This window comes from Gopherus evgoodei, chromosome 1 (assembly GCF_007399415.2).
Source record: "Gopherus evgoodei ecotype Sinaloan lineage chromosome 1, rGopEvg1_v1.p, whole genome shotgun sequence".
In the NCBI taxonomy this organism is placed as follows: domain Eukaryota; kingdom Metazoa; phylum Chordata; order Testudines; family Testudinidae; genus Gopherus; species Gopherus evgoodei.
The window spans coordinates 293,133,523-293,157,834 of NC_044322.1; the positions used below are offsets into that span (position 1 = coordinate 293,133,523).

The 24,312-nt window shown below is 42.4% G+C and overlaps 1 protein-coding gene across 7 annotated transcripts in view; it reads right to left on the reverse strand.

Annotated features, from left to right (window-relative positions):
* SYT1 (synaptotagmin 1) overlaps positions 1-24,312 on the reverse strand; it is a 526,016-nt gene that overhangs the window by 168,243 nt on the left and 333,461 nt on the right. For 5 of the 7 annotated variants that reach the window (XM_030548647.1, XM_030548651.1, XM_030548646.1 and 2 more), the window contains one exon: positions 5,663-5,857. In XM_030548647.1, coding sequence (XP_030404507.1) covers positions 5,663-5,834 — 172 coding nt within the window. In that variant the 5' untranslated portion in view covers positions 5,835-5,857. The remainder of the gene's footprint in view (positions 1-5,662; positions 5,858-24,312) is intronic. The other 2 variants (XM_030548645.1, XM_030548650.1) reach the window with 1 other exon arrangement.

A 24,312-nucleotide genomic window follows, 5' to 3' on the forward strand; every position in this document is an offset into this window, starting at 1 on the left:
TTTTATTTGTGGTTTCTGAGTCTTCAGGGTGCATTTGGGACAGATCTTCTAGCCTGTCTCTACAACGAACTGTTTTTAAAAAGAATGAAAGCTGAGATTTTATGTAATCAGAGGACTCTAGGAGACAGGCTTTTAATGAAAAGAACAAATATTGTGAGATTTGCAAAAAAATTGCACTAGTTGACAACATTGGATCTTTGACTTGTCCTGCCACTGCCCTGTCACATCATCTCCCCATTTCTATTGTATGTCACCAATAAGGCACTATTCATAATTACTCATATCTGCCATCCATGTAGAACAATGAATGTCTTTGAATGACATGAGTCAATTGAACATGTGTTGCAAGATGGGGGGGTGCTACAGGAGGAAGTGAGCCTAGGACCATTGTGCTTTCTCCAGTGCTGGCTTACACTCGGGAGGAGTTCTCCATAAATATCCACAAAATTAACTTATTTACCCTCCTAATTCCTCCTTAAAAACTCTCCTCTGCCATGAATCCTATAAAATACTTGACAAGGTTTACACTGCTGGAGTACCGAGACAGTTGATCAATACTGTCTCATTGTTTTCTTGCATTCCCTTGTCTGCCTGTCTCCATCTGTTGCCTCTTGTCTTATACTTAGATTGTAAGCTCTTTAAGGCATGGATGACTTTTTGTTTGGTGTTTGTACAGCACCTAGCACAATGGGGTCCTCATCCAGGGCCGGGGCTCCTAGGTGTTATGATACTACAAATAATTCATAGGAAATGAATGCTGATTTTCCTATACTTGTTGTCTCTGTGTATTAGAACAGTTTTGGAACTCAATATCTCTTCCTCAGCACCGTTTGCATGATCTATCCACCCTTAGTCACACTGACCAGAACCTCATGAGTGTCCCATCAACCTCAGTGGTGTGACAACTATGAAGAAAGTTGAAAGCTGAATAAAGCCCCAAGTTATTTTCTAAATACAGTCAAAATGGCAGGCCCATAAAAGTTAGATTTCAGAAATACCATGTAAGAGTGTGTGTAAAAGTCCCAAAATGTGATTAGAAAGTATCATTCAAAGTAATAGCCCAGAATCCTGGTGTCAAGGGAGAGAGAAAAATCAAGAAATGAGTTTAATGCCTTTTAGAGGGGGTAATAAAAAATCTTAATCCAGCCTAAACTGGTAAATCAAGGGGGCCAGAATGGGGAGAAAAAGAAAGATAGGGAGGGAGAAACATATAGCAAGCTGTGGAAGTTATGACAGTTGAATTCCAATACAATTATTACTAAGGGTACAGGAAGCACTCATATTTATTATTATTATTGGGGAAATTCTGGTAGGCTTTGTTGTGGGGCTTATTCATGTATTGTTAAACTTAAGTTGCTCCCAGGAGAGTGTTACCTGTGGGCAATTACAGGAATCAGTTTATGTATGAATATATTTTTAAGAGTTTTTCAAGGTCATCTAGCATTTGAGATGGGTGCTCATTTATGTAGTGTAAAATTATAAACATTTGTCTATATATGTAATTATTATTATTATCATCATCATCATCAAATTTTTAAACTAAACATTTAAACTTCAAATTAAGGGGAAAAACACCCCAATAAAAATTCCACGGGGACTGTCAAGCAGCTTAAAGGGATTTTTTTAGAAAGGGCTAGCCCTCCGCTTCGCCCTTTCTACATCCCCCTTCTCTGTTCTGTGATTTATCCTTTTCCCTCCCTGATCTCTCCTTCCTTCAGTACTGTAAGGCCCTTGTCCCCAGAACCACTTGCAATACACTTTTGTTTACATAGTGTTCAATACAGAATTTAGGAGGAAGGGCTGGGATTCTATAATGTAAAGAAAATGAACATTAATATACATCAGGTACTGTAAGGACAAGAGCTTTGCTGGCCTGTAGAGAGGGACCAAGAGGGAAAATGATGAGAGAAAGAAAATAAATGAATAAAAGGAGGTCTGAAAAACTTTTCAAAGCAATTTCCCTTTCATCAGTTTGACAGTGCCATTTTCTTTCCTTTCGATTTGTTCTTCCTTCTCTTTCATTTAAACATTGGGATTTTTCTGTTTAAAATGAAGGAAGTAAAAACCTGAGCCGGAGTCTTTGTTGCTTGTAAACAGTTTGAAATTTCTGCATACAGGAGACAATTCAAAGTGGAAGGATTACAGCAGCCAATCAGCATAGAGAGATTTACATACAGTACAGTTATTCAGAAACTGTTCTGTGATTATGCAAATCACACTCACAACCAGAGTGCACAGATTTGCATTAGTGAGAAAAAAATCTCTACAGTTGTGCCTCAGTAACCTTATAGCATCGCTGCACTTTAATTGTATGAGTCACTGTAATAAAATAACTCCAATCATTTTATCCACAGTAGAATTAAAGATGAGACATCTTCCTGAACATTCTGCATGTCCTCAGATGCTCAGACTCTTTGTACACAACATGGGGAACAGTACATTGTTCTTGTTTAGGGGAACAGATATCAGTGAAAGGCCAGGATTTGAGCCTCTATTGGTAGGAACTGTAACAAGGTTTTTAAATTTTGTACTAACTAAGCTTATAGCAGCAATAGTGTAATTGGCCCCCTCTCTTTTCCGTGGCAATAATTTTATTCCCTCACTGTGGGAAGCTCCTTGGCCTTTGGGAGGAATGGAATTTTTGTATTATAAAGCACATCAACAATGATGAATGTCACTTAAATCCAATGCACCCCACACTGGAATTTTGTAGAGTAAGGTGAAATTTAACATTTTGGACTGGAATCTTGGCTGGTTTGTTAAGAGCCAGCTGATATTTGAATTTCTTCTTTAAAGCATGCCTACTGTCTTTGTACTTGTTTAGGCCTGCACATTACATTAAGCATGTGACCTTTAATGTTCTACAAAATGCACTATTTTAAAAGATTTTTGATTCCCTTTTAATCCACATTAAAATAAATCATGCAGTTTTCACTGAAAAATACTGGAAGGAAAGGTACATTTCAGGCGTGTTCACTGATCATTAAAGGAAGACAACATTTTTGTGGCTGCCATCAGGCAAGCCACAAATTAATGGCTTTTTACAAAATATCCATGACTTGACATTTTATGATTTGTGTGTGTAGGCAGGGAGATGCGACTGTAAACAATTTAGTCCACACACACAGTTTTTGTGCCAGTATGATTGTATTGAGTACGGATGCAATGTATACCAATATAGTTATGCTGATACAGCGCCATGCCCTAGCAGGCAAAACCATATCTCTCACTCTGTCTCTCCTGCTCACGTTCAACAGCTCTCTCGTGGCCACCCTACAGTGCCCTGTGCCCCTAGCTATCTTTTGTTTGGGTGCTATGCTGCCTCTCACCGTTTGTGGTCTGCATCTAGCCCTCCTGCTGCAGGGTTTGACCAGTCTCAGATGTGCTCAGAGCAGGCCTACAGGTTTGGGCTCTGCTGGCAAGATAGGTATTCCCCTGCCTAACTTAAAAATCCTGCTCCAGGGTCTCTGGAGCTCCAGTCTGAGCTATCACTCTGAGTACCATTTTGGGTGGTTTGAAAATGTCACCTGATGGAAGCACAGGCACTTAAAGGTGTTAGGCAGCACCTGAGCTGAGGTTTGGAAAATGCTAGTGGTGCTTACACAATGGACATAGACATATATCTGTTCGAGTGCCTAAATCCCTTTAAAAAGCTAGCCATTAGCCTCTTTGCGCCTTAGATGCCCATCTACAACATGGGGATAATAGCGCTTTTCTCCATCACAGGGGTGTTGAGAGGACAAATGCATTAAAGATTGAGGCACTCAGACTATCATGATGGGGGACCATATAAATGCGTAATATAGCTTGGTTGCATTAATTTTCTTATGGAGCCACTCTGCACTATGCAACCCTCTTTTGGGGAGTGGCAGCGGGGATATACTGGGAACACTACAGTGCTCACTGATGCTGCGCTGGTGGAGAGCGAGAGAGTTGTAGAGGGCCTGGAGACAGTGTGGAGATGCAATGAAGGTCCTGACTTTTTAAGGACCAGGGGTTTCTGTTCCAAAAATAATGATCTGGTGAAACTTTGTGAAGGAAAATTGTGATTTTTTTATCCCCATGCACAGATGTTTCCAGGCAGGGGAATTATCTAAAGGATGAGTAACACACATGGAAATCATCAAGCTGGTCATCTGATCCACTTCCAGCAGCATGCAGGAATATAGATAGTTGGCTTAACCGAATTCTTTTGGGGCGTGGCTGGCTTACTGGTATTTTGCATCCAATACAGTTCTTTTTTTCTCCATTTTAAAATGATAATACATAACAGTATTTCTCTAAGAGTTAACGCAGGTAGGAAGAACAAGTCATGTTGAAACTGTCAAGGTACAGACTCATGTCACTTTCAGTATATTATAAAATAGTGCATGAAACATGTATGATTTAAAAAAAAAATTTCAGCAAGTAATTTCCGAGGCTAATAGCAGGTTATTCTCCTTCATCCATAATGCTGTGCACCATGGGAGCTTTTTAGTCAAACAAAAGGCAAATTCTCGATATTAGGCTTTCCAGTTGTTTTCATTGTTATCTTAGAAAGGAAAGATGTGTTGCATTTCAAGTTCATCTCTATGTACGGACTCCATTCCCAGACCTGCAAACTACAGAATTTTGCATAGTACAAACCATTCATGCCCTTAGTCATATGAACATCAAAGCTGAAAAATAAAGGTATATCCTATATAAAATTCTAGTCTGCCTCATTTAGATAACACCTTGAACTATAAATTAAACAATAAAGGTGTTCCCAAGTTACCATTTTCTTAAATGCTTTTTTCTTTTCTTGTTGCTCCTAGTAGTTTTGTTTTCCCTATGATATCAGACAATACTGCCTGAATGTGGTCCATGCTGGACTGTGCAGATTACCAAACTAATGACATGAAGCCTTCTTGCCACTGTAATACCTCTATTCTTACAAGTGGGAATTTGGAGTGACAGACCAAAGCTGTTTGCTATCAATTTAGCAAAAATTGCATCTGCCAGATTGCCAAGATCCATTTCAAAGACAAAAATCGATTAATATTCTGATTTGTTACCTGTCATTATTGGTCACACTATATTATACCTTTCCACAAGTTATAACCTCTAGGGGAAAAAACCTATTCTGTTAAATGTAATGCTTTTCCAAATATATATTTTAATTTGCTTGTACTGTCTACTTTCTATTTTTTTAAGAGCATAGACACTGTTATGATAGCTGCTATTAAAAAAAACCTTAACTCATTTTGGAGGTTAGTCAAGTATCAAAATAACCTATTTGTGTCGCTGTGTGAAATTTTTAAAATGAAAAGGAATTTTATAATTATTATATGCAATATCACCTCAGAAATGCTTCTAATAATATTCTATTAATTGTACTTTATTTTCAGTTGTCAGAAACTAAGTATTATTATTAATAATATATGATTATATGTAGTAAAGAGGCTTGGTCATATAATAATGTTTTGGAAAATATATAACTATATAGTTAATGTTTTGGAAACTGAAAATAAAATTAATCAAGTGTCAGCATTCCTGGTGCATCCACCTGATTTGCTGAAAGGCCCATGAATATGTTTTAATATTTTCTAGTTAAACTGTAAAAATACTTTCTAAAAAAGATCTAGAATATTAGCAGTTGCTTTTCACCATTAGTGTGTCTATCCAACCATATTTTACTTACATGGGATTTTATTCAGTTCATTCATAAACTTCTCCTTTAATTTTGAAAATGCATCTTCTTTTCCACCTCCTGCTCCAGGACTGGCTGGTTCTGTGACATTAATTGGCAGCGAAGCAGCAATGGTGGTGGCTGGTGGTGCGGCCAGGGCCTCGTGACGACTTTCACTCACCATTTTTGTTTCCAGGAAAACAGCTACTGGAAAAATAGAAGCAAAAGAAAATATTTAAATGGTTTTCATATCAACAGGTCTCAAAAATACAGGACATCAGCTGATGCTCCAGCATACTGGGTAAATATCACACCATTAGCATATTGCTTCTTGTTGGTTCATACAATATTTATTAGACTACAGGGAAGGGTCTTTTCCAGAGGCAATATCAATGGCAGTTACTATCTTATGATCCTTCTCCAACACTGCTGAGTTTCGAACTGTTGAATCTGTTAGATACCTCACAGTTGCTATAACCCTGTTGCTTAGATTTAGCTTTTTGCCCTTTAATTTTGAAAGTGTAAGTAAACTCGCTGACAGCAGTTCAAGATAAACAAACATTACATTGTATTTACAGAATTGTGTGTGTGTGTGTGTGTTGGTAGGGGGTGAGAAGAGTCAGAGCCAAGATGTTTATGTAAAATAAATCAAAAAATTATAATCATACAAGAAAAACACCTCCAAGCTTTCTTGCAAAACCAATAATCTACTGTTGCACCTACTTAAGCAGAATTGTACATTATGCAGAACTTGGTTAGCATCCATTCCTGATCCTCACTTTTTGAAAGTAACTTCCCTTCTAGTCATTTCCTATGATGACATTTGCTACAGACAATATTCTCTTAAATGATGCACTTGTTTCACCAGTGTATTCATGAACTATGTCTATGAGGTAGTTAACTGAAGCCAGATTGAAGCAACCACAATGTTGACACACACATACTCCCACATTAACATACTTTTAATGTAATGTTTATTTGAGGTGCATTTTGCAAAACCTTTACTTGAGCTATAGGATAAAGAATTGTTATGGGGCACAATTTTAGTGTTACCAGAGCGTTGGTTGAAGCAGGGCCGGCTCCAGACACCAGCGGAGGAAGCACGTGCCTGGGGCGGCACATGCTAAGGGGCAGCATTCCGTCCATTCTTGGGGCGGCACAGTCCAGGTGGCTTTTTGTTTTTTGCTTCGGCAGTTCAGGCGGCAGTCCAAGTGTCTTTTTTTTTTTTTTTTTTTTTTTTTTTTGCTTGGGGCAAAAATGGTAGAGCCGGCCTTGGGTTGAAGTGTTTGTCTTGGTTTAGCAGTGTTCTGATGTTCCACTGTGTCCTAAATATCATTGACTTGACTAATCATCCTTCATTTTTTATTTCAGAAAACCAGAGGGAGAAGGGATTTGAGAGATAACAATCATTCATTATTGCTCCGAGTATACAACTGCTCTCACAGTCCCAGAAGGAACTTGGCCTACAGCCCTTCCATAAAGAAATTTAAATAACCACCAAATGAACAAAATCAGACACATGAAAATGAAATGAGCAAAAAACTTCCACGTAGCAAATTCATGTATCAAGACCCAAATCTTTCTCAGCTTACATCATGGGCCTCTTCAAGTTACTCAGGCAATAAGAACAACGAGCAGTCCAGTGGCACCTTAAAGACTAACAGATTTATCTGGGCATAAGCTTTCATGGATAAAAAGCCCACTTCAGATGCACTAAAAAACCCACTTCTTCAGTTAGGCATTGTGATGCTGAGCATCACAGTGCCTAACTTCTAGGTGCCTAGAAAAACCACTGGGATTCACGAAGCCCGAGTTAGGCACTTAGGCTCCTGTACAATAAATGGGCAGCGATAGGATCTACAGAAGCCAGCACACTAAACAGGATGCCGTCTAAGCTAGCCAATAGGCGATGCTGATCAGAGGGATGTGTGCTAAGCCCCATCCTTCTTGTGAAGGTAAGGGCCTAATTCCAAACTGCAGAGGGGCACCTTTCTCTGCTAGCGATTCTCAACTGTAAACCTTCTCCTGGTGTTAGGCCCCTATGCCATGTTTGTAGGCTGAGGATGACGAGGACTTTCTCCCTCGTAACATTTAGCCCAGTGCTTAGGGTACTCATCTAAAATGTTTGAGACCCCCCACTTCAATTCCCCACCCCCTGCTTGAGGGGGAGAAGGGATTTGCCTGCCAATCTGCCACCTCTTGGATGAGTGCTCTAACCACTGGGCTATGGGATATTCTGAGGTGAGGCTCCCTCAACCTCTCCTGCTCAAGCTGCTGCACTCGGGGTAAATAATTAGGGTCATTGGAGTAGAAAGACTGGATCCTGGGTCTCCCATATCCTGGGTCAGAGCTCCAACCACCGGTCTATAAAGTCACTTGCGTTTATGTTTGTGCATTTGCTCTTGTGCTCTCTCATCCTCACCCCTGTTCCCCTGAGACTGAAGATGTGTTTGTTACATGCTGTGTGCACTAGCTGATTTCTGTTAGCCTGTTTTTTGTTTGGTTACTGGCTGTTTTTTTGTTTTAGGGGCACTGTTGGGTCTCCCCCTTTGCCTGAGGTGAGGGTTCTCCATGGGGCCCACTTCAGATGGGTTTAGCGATTTGACCCGCAAGTAAGATGTTTTGTGTGTGTCTGCTCTCTCCTGCACTGGGGAGGATATATTGCTGACTGTAGGCAATGTTATTGCCTGTGCTAATATAAAATCTGCCTTTCAAATGAGTAAATCTATAGCAATTTTCCTGGTCCAGGAGCAGTTTGTGAATTGTTTAGTATAGGAGGGACTTCGGGTGAAGGAGTCTTTTGTTCATGTTTTCCCTTGTTTACTCCTGCTGCTGAAGTAGCTTTTTCCAAAGTCCCACATGTCCTTCACAATGAGATGATAGTGTCTGCTTTCTCCCATTATGGGAAGGCAGTTTCTGCTGTTAGGGTATTTCTGTTAGGATGCAAGAACCCAAATATGAGGCATGTTATATCATTCTGGCACCAGGTTTATGGGGCTCTAAATAACCCCGAATAGCCCTTGAACCCGTTTCCACATAGATGGGGTGGATACCACAGTATTTGCTACCTCAAACCATGAAATATTTCTTGTGTGGTGGCCCTGGTCATTTGAAGGGTTCCTGCTCACTGCTGGCTAGGAGGTCCCTGGTAAGAACGTGAGACCCGAGAATAGTGGGGAAGGGGCTGGGACATCAAGGGAGCAGCAGGAAACAGCCTGCAACTGTACTGAAAGATTCTACTCCCCCCCCAACCCCCAGCCATATATGGTCTGCTGTTGTCCAGGGAGCAGCTCCTCCTCTTCTCCAAGGAAACCTCTATTATGACTCAATCACTTGTACTGGACAGAAGCAAGTCTGGAGGTTGAGGAGCCCCTCCCTGCGGAGGAAGGAGAGACATATTCTAGAGATGGAGGTGAAGAACAAACCAACAAGACATTTATCCGAAATTATGTCTAAAAGGGCTAAGATGTTGGAAACTCCTGAGCTGCTGGCAGTGGCTGAGAATGGAGCTGCATGCCCTGAAAAGGAGCAGAGTGTTGCACTGGGTGGTAGCTCCATGCGTGGAGCTCCCAGTGGGGTACTGCCTTCCCCTGGCATGGTGAGTCCTCAAGCCTCCAATCCTGCATGCTGCAGTGATGATGCTACCTCCCACTCTTGGGAAAATAGATATGTCAGCATGCTCCTTCATGAATAATGAGAATGTTACAATAGCAGCTCAATGTTCTTCTGAGCTGCTGGAGTCTGAGGGAGAGGAAGAAGATGATGAGGATCTCTCTGACTCTTCACTGGTTCCTGATGTCCCAGCCAGTCAGCTGTATAGAAAGGGTGGGTACAGCATGATGGAGATTAGTAACTTTTTGGATAGCGCTAAAGAGAAGCGGGGAATTGACGTTGAGGCCTATTTCCCTGATTTAGTGTTTCATTCATTCATCTCTGTTGCAGGGTTTGCATCTGAGTCTGGCGGTATTACCAGCGAAGAGTTTGTGGCTGAGTGCTTGTGGCCATGTTGCCAAGCAGCAAGAGTCTACAACTGGTATTAGGGGAAACCAGATCCTCCTGCTCCAAGTTGCAAAGCAGGGTGACTAGCTGTTTGGATATGTAGTCTGTGGGGCAGATGCCACAAAGTCTACTCTCTAGGTCACTTCCTATCATGGCTTCTGCCCCTCCAAAGTCACAGCGGAGTCAGCTTATGGACTCACCAAGGGGGCTTCTCTATGACTGTGTCCCAGAGGCTTCTCTTTGTTAGTCGTGGCCCGCCCTTCCTGGTCTCCAGCAGCTCAGCAGTGGGGTCTGGTCCAGGTGGTGAGGAACTCCTGCAGCCTCTCTTAGGATCTACAAGCCTAGGGCTGCTCCCTTGTGTAGTCTGCCCTGTCTGAGCTGGGATGCTCCCTTTTGAGCTCTGCCTCAATTGTGAGCATGCCCAGCAGGTGTGGCTGGGCAGGGCATCTGGGCCCAGAGCTGCTCATTAACCCTTTTTCCCTGGTATGGGGCTTATACACCCCACCACAAGCACAAAGAGGGATACTTTGGCTAATTGTAGGAAACATTTCCATCTCAGAAAGTTGTTGAGCAAGGTGAGGAAATGTGTGGAGAGGCCTCTCCATGGCTCATTTTGCTCAAAGTATTTTCACTTTTCATTGTTTCTCTCTGGTCCTTGACACTCTCCTTCTAGAGTCTATGGTGCTGCTCAACTTTGGCACTCTAACTCTTAATGGATGCTGGGATGGTCATAAAAGGGCACAACTCTTTGAATTTCTCAGACAAAAATGGGCTGATGTTATCCTTTTGCAAGAGATGCATTCGGACTCTGATAATCAGGGAAACTGGTTGAAGGAACAGACAGCTTCCTTGAACCAATGTCACTGTTGGGGTGGCTGTTCTCTTTTCCCAGGGTGCAGTGGCACAGATAATCTCTATGAAGAAGACTGTGCAGGGTTGGCTCCTTCAAGAGGGAACATGTACCGGCACTTTTGTTTTCAATCTTTTTACTTTGCATGCCCCTACTCTGAGGCGACATCTTTTCTCCTTTCTGCAGACACTTGCTCCTGCCATGCTTGACTGTGATCCTCTGATATTATTGTCCTGGGAGGAAATTTCAGTTGCACTGTACATTATGTTTTAGCTGAAGGCTACTCCCCATACGGTCTCACGGGATTACACTGGACCACTTTTATACCATTAAGGCCAGAATGAATATGTATGTTCAGTTTTTCATGTATCCCACTCATTTGTCTGATCATCATCATATTTCTGACAGTGTGTTTCTTCTTGTTCCTGCCTGTGCTGCCCACTGGCACTTTATTACTAAATCACTACAGGACTTGAATTTCACTTAGATGTTTGCTGTGTTTTGGGAGTGTTGGAGTAGCACAAGGCCTTGTACTAGTCCCTGAGACAGTGGTAGGATGTCAGAAAAGTCCAGATTCAACTATTCAACCAACAGTATACCCATGCTGCCACGTGGTCTTTGCATCAGGCCATCAGTGTCCTGGAATGAGACATCTTGGGCTTTCATGACAACCTTGATGTGTGAAACCAGGTGCAGATTGACCAAACCTTAACTGAGGACTATCAGATCCTGAAGTGCTTGTTGGAAGAGAAGGTGCAAAGGAGCCCTGGTTCAGGCCCATTTTACTCAGCTGCATAAAACCGATGCTCCTACAATGTTCTTTTTCAGGTTGGAGAAAGAGTCTACGAGCTGTCAGGAGATTTTTGCCTACAGCTGCTGGGTGGTCATCTGACGGCTAACCCTGTTGAGAGCTGGAAAGCAGCTGTTTCTTTTTACATCACTCTGTACTCACCAGATGCCTGTGATGTGCTGGCAGTAGAGGAGCTGGACAAGGGGTTACCACATCTGACTGGTGAGGAACAGCAGTGCCTGGACACCCTTCTGTCACTGCAGGGTTTCCAGCAGCTCTCTACAGACAAAGCCACAAATACTGATGGGCTGCAATCTGAATTTTACAAGCATTTCTAGTATCTTATTGGCTCTGACTTTTTTTCTAGTAGTGGTGGAGTGTATCCAGGAGAAAGAACTGCCCCTCAGTGGATGCAGGGTAGTGATCTCAAAAAAAGGGATCTCTGTGATTCATGGAACTGGAGACCTATTTCTCTTCTCTGATTATAAGATTTTATCCAGGGCCTTAGCTAACTGACTGAAGGACTATCTGGACTCTTCAATACACCCCGATCAAATATATTGTATTCCTAAACACTGTATTTTTGGTAATTTGTTTTTAATGGGTGATGTACTACTGTTACCAAACTTTGTAATCTGGATCTGGGGCTTATTTCAATGGACGAGGAGAAGGCCTTTGATAGAATTAACCATAACTTTCTTTTATAAAGGATGGAAGCTTTTGGTATTGGGCCAGAGTTCTCTTCATACATTTCTTAATTGTACCATAATGTTTTTATTTTCCTAAAAGATTAAAGGGGGTCTTAGCCTCAACTTCCCAGTTCACAGAGGCGTTTGTCAGTGGTGTCCTATGGGATACTATATGCTTTTAGTTTGGAGCCATTCCTGCACCTCCTCATAAACTGTCTGACTGGCTTTTCTCTGCCAGTTTTCCTCACATCTGACAGTGACGTGCAGGCACTGTGCGCTTGTTTACAAGTGTATGAACAGGCATCATCTGCCGGCACTACTGGGCTAAGAGCAATTCAGTATCTGAGGTATCTGAGCCTCTAGCTATTATCTTAGGGAAATCATGGGAAACGGGGGAGATTCCAGAAGACTGGAAGGGGGCAAATATAGTGCCCATCTATAAAAAGGGAAATAAAAACAACCCAGGAAACTACAGACCAGTTAAGTTTAACTTCTGTGCCAGGGAAGATAATGGAGCAGGTAATTAAAGAAATCATCTGCAAACACTTGGAAGGTGGTAAGGTGATAGGGAATAGCCAGCATGGATTTGTAAAGAACAAATCATGTCAAACTAATCTGATAGCGTTCTTTGATAGGATAACAAGCCTTGTGGATAAGGGAGAAGCGGTGGATGTGATATACCTAGACTTTAGTAAGGCATTTGATACGGTCTCGCATGATATTCTTATAGATAAACTAGGAAAGTACAATTTAGATGGGGCTACTATAAGGTGGGTGCATAACTGGCTGGATAACCGTACTCAGAGAGTAGTTGTTAATGGCTCCCAATCCTGCTGGAAAGGTATAACAAGTGGGGTTCCGCAGGGGTCTGTTCAATGTCTTCATCAACGATTTAGATGTTGGCATAGAAAGTACGCTTATTAAGTTTGCGGACGATACCAAACTGGGAGGGATTGCAACTGCTTTGGAGGACAGGGTCAAAATTCAAAACGATCTGGACAAATTGGAGAAATGGTCTGAGGTAAACAGGATGAAGTTCAATAAAGATAAATGCAAAGTGCTCCACCTAGGAAGGAACAATCAGTTTCACACATACAGAATGGGAAGAGACTGTCTAGGAAGGAGTATGGCAGAAAGAGATCTAGGGGTCATAGTGGACCACAAGCTTAATATGAGTCAACAGTGTGATACTGTTGCAAAAAATGCAAACATGATTCTGGGATGCATTAACAGGTGTGTTGTAAACAAGACACGAGAAGTCATTCTTCCGCTTTACTCTGCGCTGGTTAGGCCTCAACTGGAGTATTGTGTCCAGTTCTGGGCACCGCATTTCAAGAAAGATGTGGAGAAATTGGAGAGGGTCCAGAGAAGAGCAACAAGAATGATGAAAGGTCTTGAGAACATGACCTATGAAGGAAGCCTGAAGGAATTGGGTTTGTTTAGTTTGGAAAAGAGAAGACTGAGAGGGGACATGATAGCAGTTTTCAGGTATCTAAAAGGGTGTCATCAGGAGGAGGGAGAAAACTTGTTCACCTTAGCCTCCAATGATAGAACAAGAAGCAATGGGCTTAAACTGCAGCAATGGAGATTTAAGTTGGACATTAGGAAAAAGTTCCTAACTGTCAGGGTAGTTAAACACTGGAATAGATTGCCTAGGGAAGTTGTGGAATCTCCATCTCTGGAGATATTTAAGAGTAGGTTAGATAAATGTCTATTAGGGATGGTCTAGACAGTATTTGGTCCTGCCATGAGGGCAGGGGACTGGACTCGATGACCTCTCGAGGTCCCTTCCAGTCCTAGAGTCTATGAGTCTTACTGGGTTCTTGGCAGTGTAGCAGTCCCTCTTTGTTGCCCCAACAATTGCTATAGGGGACCTCTAAGACTATCATGTTAGGGGTCTTTTTTGCATCTGAGCAATATAAGCTAAGGAACTAGGAGGCAGCCAAGGAGAAAGTGCAAGATCACCTGGCAGAAATGGCACTAGTTCCTTCCAGGACTGTTTTTGGGGACAGGTTTTTGATTGCCAACAAAACTGTGGTCTCAATGTTGTGGCACCGGCTAATGTGTCTGGGACCCTCCCCAGGCTTTTGGGACAGTATTCAGAGGTATATTAACCATTTTTAAATAGTTCTCATTGGTTGTGCCCTGCTTTGCTGTTCCTGTCATTAGATGAAGGAGGCCAGAAGCTCACTGATTTAGTCAGTCTGGTGACAGCTTTTTGCCTCTAGTCTGTTTACCATTTGCTGTACTCTGACTCCCTGCTGGCCTGGAAGTCGCTTGCTTTTTCTCTCCTCTGTCGTGCTGGGGGGATGTACTTTGACTCTCACCTATTTTTATTGGCACCTGTTCAGTTACAGAGTCTAGTTTTGCTTTGATTCTATAATGGTCTCTAATGCTTGGTGACTTCTGCGAAGAGCACAGCCTGAGCAGGTGTTTTCCAGTTTATGGCTCTTGGAAGAGCTGCTGTTTTTTAACCCACGTTTTCCTGATGAAGTGCTTTCCTCCAGGATCCTGTTGCCTGCCTTTACGCAGGCTGGGTTGACCAAGCTTTCCTACCTGATTGTTTCTAGTTGGTCAAGCTGGAAGTTGACAACAACTCTTGCTATTCAGACCAGAATCCGGTCTGTGCGTTTTTTGGACAAGGTCCTCACTGAATTCCAGGTGTTGCTTTGGCAAAAGACTGCTCAGTAGTTGTAGTATGTTTTTGCAAAGATTGCAGAGATTGAATCCTGAAACCTGTATTCCCCTCCCTAGCTGTGGATGAGATCCTTGTGCAACCAGGCAGATTGTTGATACTGGAAGGATTTGGTGAATATTCCTTTTGCAACCATAACCAAGAAGCAACTCTGTAATATATGAGTCAAAGTGCAGCATTTTGTCACCCTCTCTGATCTTCCTGATTCAGCCTGTAGGATGCCTCTGTCCCTGGTGACACTTTTAGTTTGGAGCCATTCCTGCACCTCCCCATAAACTGGAGTACATTGTACAAACCTCTTTCTAAGTGCTTCAGTGACTTGTAGCAACCAATTATTTTGTGCACCATATTACCCCGAGGCGTTTGTCCAGTATCCCTTTTGCTTGGTTTCAGACACCCCCTGTTTGATTCCTCTTTTTGTTTTTTTGCAGCAGTTTTCAGTGGTTTGGGATGAGTTTTCTCCAAGCCTCTCTTTGTTCTGGGAATGAGACAGTGCTCTCATTTGGATGGGTTCTGAGCCAGGCAAAACCCAGCCCTTTTGAAATCTCACAAGAACATAGTAGCTGGGGTTATGGGGTGAGATGTGCTAGAGCTGTTCCACGTACACCATTGTGGCCCAGCTATGGATTGATTATACTTTTCATAAACTGACATGTAACCTGGACACTTTTCGGGTGACTTGGTGTTAATATTTTGAGTGAACTTGGTGATGATGCTTTAGTGATTCATGTTAAATGTTCACTTAATTAAGCTATGTTTCGCTTTATTTTATAAATATCTTTTGTGTGTATATTTTGTAATTTTATAACATTTTAAAATAGTGAGCACTCACCCACTACGTGGGAGACCCAGAATCCAATCACCCTGCTCCAATGACTGTATTGATCCATAGTGCAACAGGTTCAGCAGGGAGAGATTGAGAGAGCCCCACATCAGACTATCCCAGAACCCACTGGTTACAGCACTCACATGAGAGTTGGCAGCTAAGTTCCCTGTAAGCTGCACGGCCATGCAGCAGCCTATTTAATGCCACACAGGCACTCAAGGAACCTGCCTGGGGACCTGCTGTGGTCAGGGGAGGAGCATCCCTCCCCCAGCTCCCACCTAGGGCGACCCCCAACCTGCTGTGGCCAGGGCACTCCTCCTCTGGCCCCAACACTGCTGTGGTGCATCCCAGCACGGCTGAAGTGGCCCGGCCCCAGTCACGACCGGGGTGGCCTGTCCTGGATTGGACCGGACCCAGGCAGGCTAGGGTGGCCCTCCTCTGGCCCAGACCTGCTGGGGCTGGGGGAGGGATGCCTATTCTCCAGCCCCAGAGCAGCTGCAGCATGGAGGGCTGCCTCTTCCCCCCATCCCAGGTGCTGCTGTGGGGAGAGAGAGCTGGGGGGAGTCCTCTCTCCCTACTGTAGCCCCTGAACACCCTCTTGCACCACAAACCGCTCATCCCCAGCCCCACCCCAGAGTTCGCACCCCCAGCCAGAGCCCTCATCCCCTGAACCGTAACCCTCTGCCCCAGCCCTGAGCCCCTCATCCCCGGCCCCACCCCAGAGCTGAGTGCCCCTGTGTTCCTTGTCCTGCTCTTTGCTTTTTACCTTATTCTCTGCATTCTGCATCTGCCCTGTGCAGCTTCCAGCCTAATAGAAAAGGACAACGATGGTGATGCACCAGAGGTTATATGATACAGCTTTGTCTAGTATTTAATTTCTTATGTTATTTGCCAACATGAATCTATTTACCTACTGCCTATAATGGTGTGGGGGAAGTTCAATAGTGGCTTGATCTAAAGCACACTTAAGTCACTGGAAATATTCGTATTGGTTTCAGTGGACTTTGGATCAGGTCTTAGGACTGTAACTCTCCCTAGTCACTGCCCAAATTACATTAGGGCAAAATGAAAATTGCAGCATTTGTGCCCAGTACTAAAAAACATGCCAGCTATTTCAGACTAGAAGGATCTCTCTCCATATGCTCTGATGAATGCCAAATACTATGAAACAAAACACGCAGCGCCGTCAGCTGTATATTTTAGTGCTATTTTTATGTTGTAGCATTTTGTCAATGAATGCCAATTAAATCAGAAGCAGAGTCTATGATATATCATAATTAAATTAAAATTATATTGCTTAATTATTTCAGGACTGGCAGTTGAATATCCTCACTTGTGATAGAAGACACAATTTCCAGTGGTGACTTTCAGCTAATTAAAAATTAAGGCAAATGTTGTAATTTATTTACTTATAATTTTGGAGTCACATTTAAAAAAAATGTACTGGAAGAGCAAATTTGAAATGTTTCTTAAAAAAAAAGTAAGGAAAAATAACGAAACAAGTAGATTCCTCTGATCTCGAGGAACAGTCCTCTCTAGATTCATAGCGCAATAAGAGGTCACTATATCTAATGAGGCATGCACAAACACTCTGAGACTTGCCATAAAACCTTCCACCTTTACATGCCAAAGACAGTCATATTTCTAAAAGATGTGTACGGGCTTAAAAGAAAAAAAAATCGTGATCCAGAAAAGTTCCCTGCACTAAATTTCAAGCTTCTGAACAGCACGTATGTGCACAGAGATGGCACCCAAAGGCTGCCATTATCATATTACTATCCTATTCCACAGGGATGGTATAAACACTGTAGTGGCGTTATTATAGAGCATAGAGTCTGAATGATTAGTGTACCGTTCTTTTGTAAAATAAAGATTACTTCAATACTATAGTGTGTTTGTGAAGGTAAAGCTTTATACAATAGTAAAATAATTGCCATTTATGAAGTGACAGCCAAAGAAACAAGCACACAAAATAATCAAAACTAAATTTAGGTTAAGAAATAAGTAGCCATGGAATGCAGTTATGATTCCCTTTGCATCATTAATACAGTTTTATTATATTATTATACTGACCTCTGTGGAATATTACATGTGGATTTACAGTTATAAGAAAAAGTGCAGTTTCCTTGTGTTATATTCTAATGCATTTGCCAAGTAGAGTAATACTGTCAACATTACATGACTTTGAAATACCCCACAGACAATTGTTATCCTTATGCATACTGATTCCTTTGTGTATCACTATTGCTATCCACACGTTAGTGCTGAGTTTATTAGAAGTCATATTTAAAACCTAGATATAAAACAAAGAACCAAACAAGCCAAAAGAGAATGTAGAAGTGTTATTGGGAGCTCTTATTAAGGAAAATTGTTCTCTTCTATATAGAAATTTGCAGGAATTAGACAGTAACTCTGGGAAAGATGATAATCTGGACCACTGAGAATGCTAGAATTTATGGCTCCAATTTCCACTATGCATGAATGATCGCTAGAGAATGGACATTCCATTAGTGTCAACTCAATTTCTTTCTAACTCTTCCTCTGAAGAAGGTAATACCTTTTTAGAGCAGGTATGACACTGTTAATTCTTTAGTATCTGAACAGTCTACAACCACACAAATATGAAAATCTTGGGGATTCATCAGAGGTTTCTTTATGGAGGCACCCGCTTCTGCCCAGCTGTCCCTTCAGAAGTCCTGCTGCAAGGAGATCCCTTGGAACCCATCTCGAAGGGTCATAATGAGAAGCGGGAGGCAGTGGATGTAGACAGAGTTGATGTAACCTATGGGGGCAGAAGGGGTTTAAACCCATGATTTAACCTTCCTTCTTCCCCATCCATAGGACTGGAGAGTTGGAGAAGAGGGAATATGCTGCAGAGGCAGCACTTTCCCCTTTCAAACACATGCACACTGAAGCTGAAATCTGAACATCTCACAGGAAAGTGGAAGGAGGCTGACCTCATTAGAATTCTGCTTGACCTGCTCTAAAGTGTTCTTGAAAAAAAACCTGAACTACTTCTAATAGGCAAAATCTTTGTTATCCTTTCAAGACATGCCAATTAGAGATGTGTGAAATGCTCACAGTGAAACCCCCCTCTCCTCCCCAAGCAGGTTAAACTTGTCAGTTTCAGGTTTCATTGAGAGTGAAGCTCACCAAAGTACATCACCTTTTGGCATTCCTTTAGGATGTGCAGGCTAGAGTCTAAACCAGTCAAGTTTCTATGGTTTTCTGCTTTGTACATTATGGGCATATCAGGTCCCAGAATGGGGTACACTATGGATCCAGCACAGCAGGAGCAAAAGGATCTGGTGGAACATGTTTAGCCTTGTTGACAAAGAATTGGCGCCATCCCTTCAAGGCAGAGGAATTGAGGAGAGCAGGCCGACCTTGTCTTTGTTTGCTCCTTTATATCCAAACTGAATGAGCAAGGCAGCTTGACCAGTGAGAGACTTACTGGAAAGTGTCTATTTTATTTTTCCCCCGATCATTAATATGAAGATTTTGAGAGATGTTTGAGATCTTTGGCCATTTCAAAATATTGCATCAGGATCAACTCTGAACCTCATCAATGCCATTAAAAAAGAATTATCAATTTAAAGGAGTAAGTAACATGATCTGCAAAGTACTAACTATTTTTTTACCACCCTCTTACAAATTAAAATGGCTGAAACTATTTTTTTTTTTTAAGTTCTGTTATGGCAAGTTTCATACCAGAATATTTTTCGATGGGCGGTTATAAAACTCTGAGCAATGATTGTGGTGCAGCTACAGTGAAGGGTACAGTACTTTAATCAGAATCAAATATTGGAAGTTTGCTTCCAGATAATGCATGGCATATACAGTACAGTAGATCTATTCAGCACCCCAAACACGTTCACCACAATAATTACATTCAGTTTTGAACATAATTACAAAACACAGTCTAGGAAAAAAGCCCACTAAGATAAAACTAAATACTTGGCAAGTAAAAATTACTTCAGTTGCTCTATCATTTTCTGTTTACAGCTATATCCTATAGCACAATGAAGGCGAGAGACAACATTATTAACCTTCAGTGACAGTAGGGCAGGATAAGTATATACTGGGAATGGAGAAAGGTTTCACATTATACTGAAAATGTACCAAATTCCATTAGTTTTTTCTTTAAATGAAGTGAATTCATCATTAACAAAATGGAAGCATTAGCAGAGTGTCTAAAGATATCTGAAATAAATGATCTCTTCCCAGGTTTAAATATTCTGGTGTTAATAATACATTTCTTCCTCATTCATCTCCCCATTAATGAAATAGCCTATCTTTCGAGCTTCAGTAACTGACATTTATTTTAAAAAGACAAGCTCCAAAAAGAGCTTTTCTAAGCATTTTGTAAAGATAGGCTTGTAACTATCTTTTCAGAAGACTGGAAGGGTCACAATAAAGATGTTATATCAAAACAGCCATTTCAAACCTGCCACAGAGCCTTCAAATACAAACTGTATTTAGTACAGTTTTAAAGAAGGTACAGGAAATGGCCAATGTTTCTTGTGAAAAAGGCAACATGATGGAGGTGGAATTGAAATCTCCCTGGGATCTATCACAGAATATCAGGGTTGGAAGGGACCTCATGAGGTCATCTAGTCCAACCCCCTCCTCAAAGCAGGACCAATTCTCACTTAGATTTTTGCCCCAAATCCCTAAATGACCCCCTCAAGGATTGAACTCACAACCCTGGGTTTAGCAGGCCAGTGCTCAAATCACTGGGTAATGTTGCCCTTTATGTGGAAGGAATGTATATGTGAACAATTATGAGCATTATCTGCCTATATAATAAATCCTGTCAAACTAACTTGATATCTTTTTTGATGAGAATACAAGTTTGGCTGATTAAGGTAATAGTGTGGATGTAATAGACAGACTTCTGTAGGGTGTTTGACTTGGTAACACATGACATTTTGATTAAAAACCTAGCATATAAAATCAACATGGCATATATTAAAAGGATAAAAAAATCAGCTAACAGCTAGATCTGAACATGTAACTGCAAACAGGGAATCATCATCGAATGGGTCTGTTTCCACTGGGGTCCTGCAGGAATCAGTTCTTGGTCTTGCGCCACTTAACATCTTTATTAATGAGGTGGAAGAAAACATAAAATCATCACTGATACAGTTTGAAGATAAACACAAAAAAATTGGAGGAGTGGTAAATAACGAAGAAGACAGGTCACTGATTCAGAGCAATGTAGATCACTTGGTAAACTGGGCATAATCAATATATGTTTTAATGTGGCTACATGGATACATCTGTGAACAAAGAATGTAGGCCATACTTAAAGGATGGGGGACTCTATCCTGGGAGGCAGCAACTCTGAAAAAGATTTGGGGGCTGTAACATTCCAGGATGCAATCCAGACCAATGAGGTGCTATTCAGTGTTCCCTCTAATTTTTTATGTCCATGTGCAGGACACATCACCTCCATATTGGTGCACATAACAAAATTCATGTGGTGGGAGTTGGGGTGCGGTGGGGGTGTGAGAGCTCTGGCTGGGGGTGCTGGCTCTAGGGTGGGACTGAGGATAAGGGGCTCGGAGTGTGGGAGGGGGCTCAGGGCTGAGGCAGAGGGTTGGGGTGCAGCAGATTCAGGCTTTGGGGTGGGGCTGGGGATGAGGAGATTGGGGTGCAGGCTGCCCCAAGGCTGCAGTAGGGAGAGAGTACTCCCCCCAGCCCTCTCTTGCAGAGTGGCCACAGCAGCTTGGGGCTGGGAGAGAGGCGCTTTTCCCTGGCCATGACAGCTCCAGCGGGGCTGGCCTGGGCCGAGGGAGGCGCTCCTCTCTCTGGCAGCTCCAACGGTCCTGGGGAGGGACTACTCTTCCCAGCAGCTCCTGTGGGCCTGGGCTGAGCCAGGCCAAAGGAGGGGCTCGTCTCCCCTGGCCACAGCAAGTCTGGGGCAGGTCCGTGCTGGGGCTGGCGGGGAGGGGTGCCTGTCCCCGCTGCGGCAAGTCCATGCTGGGGGAGAGGCATGTCTCCCTGCCACAACCCTGAGCCCCTGCATGAGGCTTAATAGGCAGCTGCACAGCTTAAAGGGAACTTAGGTGCTGCATCACTCCTGCACTGCAACTTTGTGAGTGACCCAAGTTGGAAGCCACAACAGCAAAGCATTGTGGGGCACCCAATCAGCCTGTCCATATGCAGGTCATGCTGAGAGTGTCTGTGTATAGCCTTAGCCTTGGTCCAGCAACTCTGACCACAGCAACTTGTCAACACACTCCAGCTATGCACTGGCTTCCAGCAGCCTTGGTTACTACTTGCAGGGTGAATTTCCCCCAAGAACATGTTTTGCACTGTCCAGCCTCTCCTGGACAGTTCAGATATTTTAGGTTTGTTGCTGCTGGCAGGGAACAACATAAAACACTTTGCAACCCCAAATGGAGTTACTCGAACAATTCACAACACTTGATTTGTTTTGATTAAAGAATAAAAAGTTTATTTAATTACAAATAGAGATTTTAAGTGAGAACAAGACATTAAAGTTAGAAATAGAAGAGAAATAAAGATAAAACGCTTCCTAGACTAAAACTTAGTGAACTAAACTTGATTCAAGGTGAAATCCCTTACCACATGTTTCCAGTAACATTGCTGACCAAATTCTCAGGCCAGGATCTGTACCCAAAGTCAAGCAGCTGTTTCTTTTGTCTTCTTAGATGAAAGAGAGAGAGAGAGATGGATAGGGAGAGATAAGCTGGGTTTTTTTGCCCCTCTTTTATAGTTCAGTCACCCTTTGGACATGCATTTTCCTGAGCGTTACCTTTAGAGAAAGCTCATTCCCGCTAAGGATGGAGAAATGGAGTCTGGTGTTAAAGGTTCCATGATGTTGTTCCATGATCTGTTTCTTCCTGCCTCCCTTCCTTGCCAAAAAAGGCCACTTATAGCTGACTGACCATCAACTTTGATGACAGCTAGCTAGAGGTGTCAGCTTGTCCTCTGTCTTTGAAAAACCGATTTACCCAGACTTGTCTGGTAAACACATTTCAGACCTAATTTCAGCTTATGTTTATAACTTCATAATGTTGTTGCACACATTTCATCATGATATTATTGACCAGTAAGTTATTAGTTTTCAAATGATGCCTTACAAGGCATATTTTTACAGAGATTATTACAAATGTGTGCAGGGCGTGAATATAAGGGTACATTCAATCACAGGGGTCATGGATCCCAATCTGATGCTATGGCTAAAGGAGCTAATGAGTTTCTGGGATGCATAAACGGGAATCATAAGTAGAAGTATAGAGGTTAATTTACCTCTATATTTGGCATAGGAATGATCGCTGCTGGAATATTGCATCCAGTTCTGGTATCCACAATTCAAGAAGGATGTTGATAACTTGGAAAGATTTAAAGAGGAGCCACAAGAATGATTAAAGGAGTAGAAAACATGCCTTATAGTGATAAGCTAAATAGATAGAGCACCTTGAGTCTACCAAAGAGAAGGTGAAGGGGGAACTTACAGTCTGTAAGTACTAAAAGGGGAAGAAATATTTGATAAAGGGATCTTCAGTCTAGCAGAGGAAGGTATAGAACGATTCAAAGTCTGGAAGTTGAAGCTAGACAAATTCAGACTGGAAATATGGTGTAAATTTTTAACAGTGAGCGTAATTAACCATTGGAACAATTAAGAATGGCCATACTGGGTCAGACCAAAGGTCCATCTAGCCCAGTATCCTGTCTTCCGACTATGGCCAATAACTAAGGGTCATGGCGGAGTCTCCATTACTGACCAATTTTAAATCAAGATTGGCTGTTTTTCTAATATATATGCCGTAGGAATTGCTTTGGGGAAGTTCTATGGCCTGCGTTATACAGGGGGTCAAAGCAGAAGATCAGAATGGTCTCCTCTGGGCTTGGAATCTGTGAATCTGTATGTTAAGAATAGACCACTCCAGCAGCTCTTCAAGCTTATAGGATCTATCAGGCCAGCTGACAGCTGTACATAATCAATATTAAAACTGTTTTCTGATGCTTGCCAGGTAAATCATATTGAGAACCTTATTGTGTCTGTCGTGGGAATAATGTGGCTGAGAGTTGAACACAGACCTTCAGCTTTAATTTAACATGCTGAATAGCCTCATAAAGCGAACACCAGCCACAGGCACATGTCTAAGCTATAAAGGACCGGATACACAAAAGTAGATAGGTGTTTAAATCCCTGCGTTAGGTATCTAAATAGTACCTTTTTGGCATCTCTATGGTACACAAAACTTATGCTGAACCCTGTAGGCACCTAGATTTTTGCAATAAGAGTTACCAGAGGTGCCTATGTTTCTACCTCTGGGCATGTGTACTTGCTGCCTCTCTCTAGATGTCCACGTGTCTATCTCCTGCCAAAGCCCCAGTATAAGACTGGCATTGGCTAACTAAGTCATGTGCTGGGCCCGATCCAGTAGGTGCCCTCTGAGCACACCTACTAGCTTGTGCCCCTCAGGCAAGTTCGCACAAAATAGCTATGGGGTGGGAGGAGGACATCAATTATAACTTTTAGCCCAGGGATGAGGATACTCATCTTGGATGTGGGAGACCCTGCAGTTGAAGTCTCCCCTCTGCCTCAGGGGGAAGAAGGGATGTGAAAAGCGGTCTGACATCTGTCAGAGCTAACCACTGACCTATGGGATATTTAGATGTGGGGTTCCTTCAATCTCTCTTGTTGAAGCAGTTGCTTAACTTCAAAAATCATCAGCTCACTGCAGTCCTGACTTAGGGACCTATCTCAGAGAGGGTCACACATCCCTCTGGTCAGCATCTTGCATTGGTTAGCTTAGGTGGCTCCTTGCCTAGAA